The sequence below is a fragment of the Grammomys surdaster genome, unplaced genomic scaffold, assembly GCF_004785775.1.
Source record: "Grammomys surdaster isolate TR1022 unplaced genomic scaffold, NIH_TR_1.0 339, whole genome shotgun sequence".
In the NCBI taxonomy this organism is placed as follows: Eukaryota; Metazoa; Chordata; class Mammalia; order Rodentia; family Muridae; genus Grammomys; species Grammomys surdaster.
Window position 1 is genome coordinate 463323 of NW_021604758.1, and position 9562 is coordinate 472884.

Here is a 9562-nt window from a genome sequence, read left to right on the forward strand (position 1 = left end):
GGCCACCCTCTTAAGGAGCTGAGTGTGGTGGCACACACCTTTAATCCCAGCATTAGAGAAGTAGAGGACGTCAGAGCTCTGTGAGCTCCAGCTTGGCCTGATCTACATGCTTCCAGGACAGCCAGTGCCATGTAGAGTGACCCTGTCTCAAAAACAAGATGCAGAGAGGTGGTGGCACACCCCTTTAATCCCAGCACTCAAGAGGCAGTGGCAGAAGGATCTCTGTAAGTTCAAGGCCAGCCTGGTCTACAGAGTGAATGCCAGGATAGCCAGGGCTACACAGAAAAACCCTGTCTTGGAAACAAAAAACAAAAAAAACAAAAATGACAATCAAACTAAACCTCTGGAACAGAAGGTCACTAAGGCCCTGATCCCTGTGTCAAGCATTAGCCCCCTCTTCCGTGTTCCTGATCCTCCTCAATCCCCACAGGAGCTGCTACCAGCAACCTCGACAGGCTTGAGCTTGCACTGAAATCCTTGAGAAGGAAGAGCTTACATAATCCATCATGTACACATTGTAAAGTAATTCTCTCCTCCCTGTAAGTGGGTCATAGAGTTGGGGAATTCAGTGCATGTGTATATGTGTAGCATGATGTGTGTGATGCTGTGTTTATATTTCTGGAATGACAGTTTGGTGAAGTCGTTACCCAGGAGGACTTGCTACTACTCTTGTTTTGTAGTAATCTACTTGCTAAAGAAAAGCTGTAACTGGGCAGAGGTGACTCAAGCTGTATGTTCCAGCACTTGGGAGGCAGAAACAGGTCAATCTCTATGAGTTTGAGGTCAGCCTTGGTCTACAGAGTGAGTTCCAGGACACCCAGGGCTACACAGAGAAACCCTGTGTCAAAAACCTAGTACTGAGAAACCAAATTCAATTCTCAGCACACACATAGTGACAGTGGCACACACCATTTCTGATTCTAGTTCCAGAGAAGTCAGTGCATTCTTCCAGGCATGCACTTGGTACACACACAGTCAAAGCATTCATGCACGTAACATAATCAAAATGAACTATAGAAATGCTTGTATATGTACATGCATGTATGTGTTCTGTGCATCTAATATATATTTTTAAACATAACATATAAGGTGTGACAACACACACCTTAATCCCTGCTCTTAAGAGCCTGAGACAGGAAGAGTGTCACAGATTTGAGGCCAGCCTGGGCTAAAATAAGACAGTAAATAAATGTAAAAGCCAGGTATGGTGACTTGAACTTGTAAACCCAACACTTGGGAAGTAGAGGCAGGAGGTTCAGTGAGTTCAAGGCCATCATTAGCTATGGAGTGAGTTTAAGACTAGCCTGGGGTTACATGAGAACCTGTACCCAAAACAAACAAAAAACAGGCTTAGTGGTGCACACCTGGAATCCCAGCATTGGGAGGGGGGAAGGGAGGTAGAAATAGGAAGATAAGGAAATCAAGACTGCCCTGGGCTAAGTAAGTAGCCATTGAACTAAGTAGTGAGTTCAGTGCCAGCCTGGATTATATGAGACCCTAACTTAAAATACAAAATCAAGGGCTACAGAGATGGCTCAGCAATTAAGAGCACTGACTGCCCTTCCAGAGGTCCTGAGTTCAACTCCCAATAACCACATGGTGGCTCACAACCATCTGTAATGGGACCTGATGCCCCCTTCTGGTGTGTCTGAAGACAGCTACAGTGTACTCATGTACATAAAATACAGAAGCAAAGCAACAGCAACACACTATAAAACCTAAGAAGCATGGGTGGGCATGCCTTCACACTCAGTTACTCAGAAACAGAAAGGAGGCTCACTAGAGCCTGGGGGTCCTAGCAGCCTGGAGAACACAGCGGGAGCCTGACTCTGCCCCCCCCCCCACAGCAAGGGGGACAGGGAACTCGATGTGTGCACTGTGTATGAGCTCCGTGCTGGTGTGGGCAGCCAGAGCAGAAGAGCGGAGTCCTAGTTAATGTTGTGCAAGATGTGTCATGAGTCTAATTAAAGTGAAAAATCACTATATACAGTTACCTTTGCCGGCAGAAGTGAACACTGCTTGCTACCTAACTGAATTTCATCAAGGGGAGCCCAGATAGCCAGGTGGTAGTGGTAAACTCCATTAATCCCTGGAGATAAGCCCAAAATTCAGGAGGGTGTCCAGCTCAAAGCTAGCTAGGGCTACTTGGCTTTTGCCAGTCTCAAAAAGAAACAGCCTTTGGTAAAGGAGGATCAGGGTGGCCTCAGGTTACAGACTCAAACTCTCCCTCCCTGTCACACCTGCTCCAGTGGGCCCAGAGAAGCACGTCTGCTTACTGGCTGTTGTCGAAGCCCCTGACTAGGTGGTAGGTGAGGTGACACCCTCCTTCTGGAGTTTTATGCTAGAGCATGTCTGCTCAATCTTCTAGAGTTCTCATGCCAGATGGTAAGAGCCAGCTGGCAGGACCTGTTTCCTTCAGATTCTTCTGGGCCTCTGCAGCATCCTTCCCTCCAGGGCAGGATGCAGGTAAAGAGTCCTGTGACCTGCTATTGTACAAAGAACATCATAGAATTTATGGCCAGCCAGAGGCACCAGCACATGAGAGGTTCGTGGCCAGCATGGGGAGGTCAGCTAAAATCAGGAACTATGATTAAAAACTATTGCCGGCAGCTATGTAGCACTAACTGCTCTTCCAGAGATCCTGAGTTCAACTCCCACCAACCACATGATGGCTCACAATCATCTGTATGCCCTCTTCTGGTGTGTCCAAAGACTGCTGCAGTGTGTACTCATGTACATGAAATAAATAAATCTTTTTTTTTTTTTTCCTGAGACAGGGTTTCTCTGTGTAGCCCTGGCTGTCCAGGAACTTACTCTGTAGACCAGGCTGGCCTCGAACTCAGAAATCCGCCTGCCTCTGCCTCCCAAGTGCTGGGATTAAAGGTGTGCACCACCACCGCTGCCAGCGAAATAAATAAATCTTAAAAAACAAACAAAAAAACCAATGAAGGAATGCCAAAAATCTCCAAGGGTAAAGGTGCCTGTCGCCAAGCCTGCAGACCTGAGTTCCGTTTCTGGATAGCAGAGGGTTAAAGAAGAGAACAGACTCCCTGCAGGTGGTTCTCTGACCTCTACACAAGTGCTGTGGCATATACCACGGACACACACAATAAAATGTCAAAGATAAATATAAGATTCAGTAAATGAGAACTAACTCCCAAAAGTTGTCCTCTAACTTCAACATTGTCCAGCTGGAACATTGGACACACATACTAATCATAAATACAGTGTAAAGATAAATGAAAGAAGCCAGGCACGATCACGCATGCCTGCAATCACACACACACACACGTGACCCCACACAGATACCATGCACATACATACACACACACACGAAGGAAGAAGAAAAAAAATGAAACAGCAGAAATTCTATCATTAGCAGAAATGACTGGTGTGTGTGTCGAGTGCCTCAAAGACAGTTTAATGGACCAGACATTCCAAGGACTTTTAAAGAATATCTCTCAGGATCCCAGGGCAAACACCAGGCCTCTGTGTGGGTATGCTAATCCCTCAGTGTACACAACAGGGAAATTCCCAGGATCCAAGAGAGAGACAGAAGTCATACAGAAGAGAGAATCGGGGTGGAGGCAGAGAGGACAGGAGCATGACATGGAGGCAGGCTGGACACAGACTCATCCGTCTCCGATGGAGCCAGCCCTCAAACCTGTCGGGGGGCATACCTTCCTGTGTCCATTCCAGCTCGGAGGTATGAAAAGAGATTTTAGATAGTCAAGGATAGCATCACGGTCACATAGTGAGCTTAAGGCCAGCCAAGCTACGTGAGAGTCTGTTGCAAACAGGAGTAAAGCGCCGGGCATGCTGGGTTATTCATGGCTGTAATCCCAGCCTTTGGGAGCTGAGACCAAAGGATTGCTGTGAGTCTGGGGCCCACCTGGGTTACAGAGTAAGACCCTGTCAAAAAATAAATTAAAAAGGAGGCAAGTGGCAGTGGTGCACGCCTTTAATCCCAGCACTTGGGAGGCAGAGGCAGGTGGATTTCTGAGTTCGAGGCCAGCCTGGTCTACAGAGTGAGTTCCAGGACAGCCAGGGCTACACAGAGAAACCCTGTCTCGAAAAGCCAAGAGACAGACACAGAGACAGAGACACAGACATTCCCAGGCCCTAAGGGAGAAACAAGTAGAAGATGGAATCCAGCTAGGGGTGGTGGAGCACGCCTTTAATTATAGCACTTGGGAGGAAGAAGCAGGAGGATCTCTTTGAGTTCCAGGCCAACCTGGTGTATACAGCAAGTCCTTAGCTCAAAAGGAAAAAAAAGGGTTTAAAGAGTTGAAAAACGTGGTGAGGTGGTGTGAAGACATCATAGGAACATGGGCCTGAGCCTCAGAGACACCTATGTGTCCATAACCATCTGAGAAATAGCAGCTTAGGAAAAATAAAAGCTTCAGAGTCAAATGAGGGCCCCAGGGAACAGCTCCAGTGGACAGCAAGCCTATCCAGTATTCACCAAGCCCTGAATGAGTTTGACCCTCGGTCCTCCAGCATTTGGCAGGCAGAGGCAGGTGGGTGCTTGTTAGTTCCAGGCCAGGGCTACATGGTAAGACCTTGTCTCAACACACAGAGAGTCACAGATAGGATAAGCCCACACACACATACCAAAGGACTGACAATACAGGCTCAAGCAGGTTTGTAAAAGACAACAGAGCAGAGCGCTGTTGCAGGTTAGGGAGGACCACTCTGTGAAGACCCACAGCCACTACAGGAGGGAGAGCACTTAGGGGACTCAGTTCCTTTTCAGGGCTTCCTTTTATAGCGTTCAAGAGGAGTTTGGTTGCTGAGGGGTTTACTGAGAGCAGTTCTGTTCTGGTTGATGGGTTACATATTTTTCTACTATGCATGTCCCGTCCATAATGTATGATTTGTTTGATTTCTTGATTTGTCTTTATGTGCATGTGTCTGTGTGTGCCATGTGTGCTCTAGTGTCATGGAGGACAGAGGAGGACAGCAGATGCCCTGGAGCTGGAGTGGCAGGGAATAGTGAGATGTGGGATCTGGGAACTGGACTCAGGTCCTTAGCAAGAGCAGTCAGTGCTCTTAACATCTGAGCCATGTCTCCAGCCCCATAATGTCTGATTTTAACCATGCACGCCCAGTTATACAGATATAAGAAGATAGTAAAATAGAGGATTCTCCCTAAAATTTTCTTTTCTTTTTTCTTTTTTTTTTTTTGTGGTTTTTCAAGACAGGGTCTCTCTCTGTGTAGCCCTGGCTGTCCTGGAACTCAGTCTGTAGACCAGGCTGGCCTTGAACTCAGAAATCCACCTGCCTCTGCCTCCCAAGTGCTGGGATTAAAGGTGAGCGCCACCACCGCCTGGCCCTAAAATTTTCTTGAGGACACAGTTTTGTAATTTTTTCAAAGATTAATGTATTGTAATGTATTGTAATGTATTGTCGGGCAGTGGCTGTACACTTTTAATCCCAGTACTTGGTGGGTAGAGGCAGGTGGATCTCTGTGAGTTCAAGGCCAGTCTGGTCTACAGACTGAGTTCTAGGTCAGCCAGGGCTACTCAGAAAAAACGTGTCTTGACATCCCCCCCCCCCCAGATTTATTTTTATGTGTATGAATGTTTAGGGGGTTTTATACTCTAGGGCCACCTTGTGACCCTAACCCTGCAATGGCTCCCAGACTGAGGGTACCCCACCTTCCAACTAGGGCAGCATTTTCACTCATGCCCACTTTCCCGGATCTCCTGGATGCCCCCCCCCTTTTTTTTTTAATTTGTGTGTGTGAAGCTCAGGGTACAACTCTGGAGTGGACTTCTTTCCAGTTCTGAGGACTGAACTTCGGTAAGCAGGCTTCCGTGGCAGGCACCCTTACCCACCACCAAACCCTTGCTGACTTTGGACGTTATCTCATTCGTTTGTCTTATTTTGAGACCAGAGCCCCTCGCTAGCCTAGGATGACCTCTTGCTTCATTCGCGGGTACTGAGATCATGGCTGCCTGAAGCACCACGGCCTGCCCACTGGAGGGCTCTCGTGTTGTCCAGGCCAGTCTCCAAAAGACCACCTTGAACTTTTGATCCTCCTGTCTCCAGTTCCTGAGTGTCTACCTCAGCTAAGTCTGTGCCATCAAACCTGTATCTAGGAGACCTCGCATGCTAGGCCGGCACTCCACCGAGGGAGCCACATCCCAGCCCCTGGACCATTTAAAAACCATGTCTTCAGGTCCTCCCAGGCTGAAGAAGTCATTATTCTAAGTTTGGGGACTGTAGGCAGGCAATTATGTGACTATGGCTGTGATCCCCAAGACGTAGGGGTGAGGGCGGGGGTGGGGCGAGGAGCATCTCGGCTGAAGCCAACTCCGACCCTTCGACCCTTGTCTCCCTGCAGTGTACCACTGGGTGGAGATGCGGACCAAGATGCGCATCATGGGCTTCCATGCTGAGGCCATCAAGCCGCTGAATGAGGACGCAGCGGCAGAGCTGGGTGCAAACCTGCTAGGCGAAACCATCATCTTCGCCACTGCGGGCAGCTGTCTACTGCTGGAGTTCTGGCGCCAGAAGTCATCTAAACACCGCAAGGAAGTGGCGCGTGCGGCCACGGTGCAGTCGCTGCGGGAGGATGTGGACAACCTGGAGGACGTGCTGGATGAGTTGCAGGTGCAGGTGCAGGCAGCATTGCCCAGGAACGCACTGGATGAACTGCGGGCAGAGCTGCGGGCGGAGCTGCGGGAGGAGCTGCGGGCAGAGCTGCGAGCAGAGCTGCAAGAGGAGCTGCAGGCGAAGTTTCAAGTGGAGCTGCAGGCGTTCAGAACCCAGATCAGTGAAGATCGCTTTGAGCCAGAGCTCCAGCCTGAGCCCCAGTGCCCTGAGGCCAAGTAGAGGCCATAGGACTCTGGCCTTGGACTGCTTTCTGGGCTTGTCACATGACTGGTCTCTCTGCATGGGCCCACCCCCAAACTGTGCCAGCTAACATGCCCTGGTCTCTAGGAACAGATGGGTCCTAGGCTGGGAGAGGTGTGAGTACTCCTTCCCACGGGGTCTCTATAACCCATTGGTGGGACATGCCAGGAACCCTTCCAGCTCCCCAACCCAAAACCACCAGTGCTTAGAAAGGAGGACAGTGTGTTGGGGAGCCCTCCGCCTAGGCCGCTGGCCCCTCACTGGGACACTCCCTGGTGTAGGGTCCAGAGCCCCGTCTCCTTCCATCTACCTCACTTTTTAGGGAGAGAACAGGGTCTGCCCCGCCCCGCCCCTCTGGCCCTTTTACTGGCCTTTTGTAAAGACCTACCTGCACCCTTAACATGTGGGCTAGTGCCATCCTCACCTGACTCATGGCATTCTCTGGGGTCACCCTCCCTTCCTGCCTTTGGTCTTCCAGGTAAACAGCCACTTAAAAATAAGGGGAACCGCAGCCTCACCTTCTATCCAGATGGAACATTCCAGAAGACCAATGAACTCCCTTATCTACTCCTTTGCTAACCCACTGGGCCACGGAGCGTTTATGAGTTTTAAATGTTTTATAATTAAAGCAGCCCCAGGTTAAAGAGTGTGTCTCAAACCATCATTTACTGAGCGGGCAGATGTGTCAGTCATTCCAGTTAGGAAGGAATTAACGGAGGGGACTTCTAGTGGCAAGGTGGGACAGTCATCTTCTGAGATCCTTCCCAGGAAAAGTGAACCCAGAATTAAGCTGTAAGACTTAACCACAGCCGGGCGGTGGTGGCGCACGCCTTTAATCCCAGCACTTGGGAGGCAGAGGCAGGTGGATTTCTGAGTTTGAGGCCAGCCTGGTCTACAGAGTGAGTTCCAGGACAGCCAGAGCTACACAGAGAAACCCTGTCTCGAAAAACCAAAAATAAAAAATAAAAAAAGACTTAACCACACAGTCCCCAGACAGGACGGAGGAAGCAGGCCGGTGAAAACCATAGAGGGAAGGAACGGGTCAGAATGCAAGCCAGAACCAGGAAGGTAAGCAGAACCGAAGTGAGAAGCAGAGGGCAGGAGAATCCTTGCAAGGGTCCCCACAGCTGGCAGCAACCCCCTCTCCTGGTGGGATACCTGTCCTCTTACATCGCTGTCTTTGATGATTGGGGCAAAGTATTTAATGTACTCCAGAGACCTTTGGATGTATAAAAACTGCAGATTTATTCAGCGAGGGCCCGTGTCCAAGAAGTTATGGTGGAGAAGTCGGAGGACCTATTTTTCCTCTTCTCCCCTCACTTCATCTTCCCGGAGGGCAAAAATGGTCTGGACCCTGAAATCCTAACCCAAATAAAAAACCACAAAACTGAGGTTTCAAAAAAGTTAAAGAATCTTAATTCCTCATAGAAAAGAGGGAGGAGCCAGGGCAAAGGGGGAGGTGTCCTGGGGTGGGGGAATACCCCCACCTGGTGGGATACCTCCCCTCTTACGTAGCTGCCTCCGATGGGACAAGCCTGGGGTATAGCATTTAAAAACTCTCACACCCCATTTTATCAAAACCAAAGAGAAAAAAAATTTCCCTTCCCCCCAAACCCAAATATATATATATATATACTTTTTCTTAAAAAAAAAAAAAATTTCCAAGGCATTAAAGCGTTAAAGTGAATCCAGAACAAGAGAAGGTGAGATCCGCGCCTTCCTTCCCTTACTGTGGGGTTACTGTACATCCCCAGCAGAGGAACCAGCCCCAAGGGGATGGTGAAGGGGAAGGACCAAAGGGAACAAAGGGGTGGGACCTCCTTATCCAATCAGCAGCCAATGTGGGTGTGGCCATGGCACCAGGAAGCCACACCCCCTGTGGAATCTTCCAAGCGGGAGCTGGTGGGGAGAACGCGTTCTGTGTAACTCTTGGTCAAGTCGAGGCAGGGAAAGCAGGTGCCAGGCAGGAAGTACAGAAAGAAGAAATGGATCTCTGGGTCCCTGTAGTCAAGGAGAACCCCGCTTCCTCAGCTCCTGGACAAAGACTGGAAGGAATGAGAGGCAGAAGTCAGGCCAATCTCTGTTGCCTTCCCTTCCAAGACGGGTGCTTTCCACAGATACAGGGCCTGTGCTAGACCGGAAGCACCCACCTTCGATTATTTCCTCTTTCATTTTCTGCAGCTCCTTCCGCACCTCTTCCAGCAGCTCCTGAAAAGAACCAATCAAAAGGGGTCCCGGACTCACAGAAACAGTGACCCCTCTCTTATTCCAACTTTTCTACGGTTCTTAAACATTTACACTTATCTGTGTGCTTGTGCAGGTGTGCACGTGCGCTTAAGCTATGTCCGTTCATGAGTGAGGTATGTACACACACTCGTGCAGGTGGCGGTCAGGGAATAGCTTGAAAAGATTCTTCTACCAAGTGGCTTTTGTGGATATAACTCGGTTAAGAATGGCAATAGTGCACCTTTATCTGCTTAGCCACCAAACTGTTCACTTTATTTCAGGGACAGGGATGGAGTGTAGGGCATCTTAAATGCTACCTAAGTGCCCAGTCCCCAACTGGGGGATTCTAGGCAGGGGTTCTACCACTGAGCCACGTCCCCAGCCCCTCACTGGGGGATTCTAGGCGGGGGCTCTACCACCGAGCCACGCCCCCAGCCCCTCACTGGGGGATTCTAGGCAGGGGCTCTACCACTGA

The 9562-nt window shown here is 49.6% G+C and overlaps 2 protein-coding genes across 5 annotated transcripts in view; one reads left to right on the forward strand and one right to left on the reverse strand.

The window, feature by feature from the left end:
• LOC114630479 (optic atrophy 3 protein-like) overlaps positions 1–6840 on the forward strand; it is an 11138-nt gene extending 4298 nt beyond the window's left edge. The window contains exon 2 of the mRNA XM_028778718.1: positions 6315–6840. Coding sequence (XP_028634551.1) covers positions 6315–6840 — 526 coding nt within the window. The remainder of the gene's footprint in view (positions 1–6314) is intronic.
• Positions 6841–8081: 1241 nt separating this feature from the next.
• Positions 8082–9562, reverse strand: part of Vasp (vasodilator stimulated phosphoprotein) — a 14707-nt gene continuing 13226 nt past the window's right edge. For all 4 annotated transcript variants that reach the window (XM_028778697.1, XM_028778696.1, XM_028778695.1 and 1 more), the window contains exons 12-13: positions 9012–9069; positions 8082–8906 (exon numbers count right to left, since the gene is read on the reverse strand). In XM_028778697.1, coding sequence (XP_028634530.1) covers positions 8869–8906; positions 9012–9069 — 96 coding nt within the window. In that variant the 3' untranslated portion in view covers positions 8082–8868. The remainder of the gene's footprint in view (positions 8907–9011; positions 9070–9562) is intronic.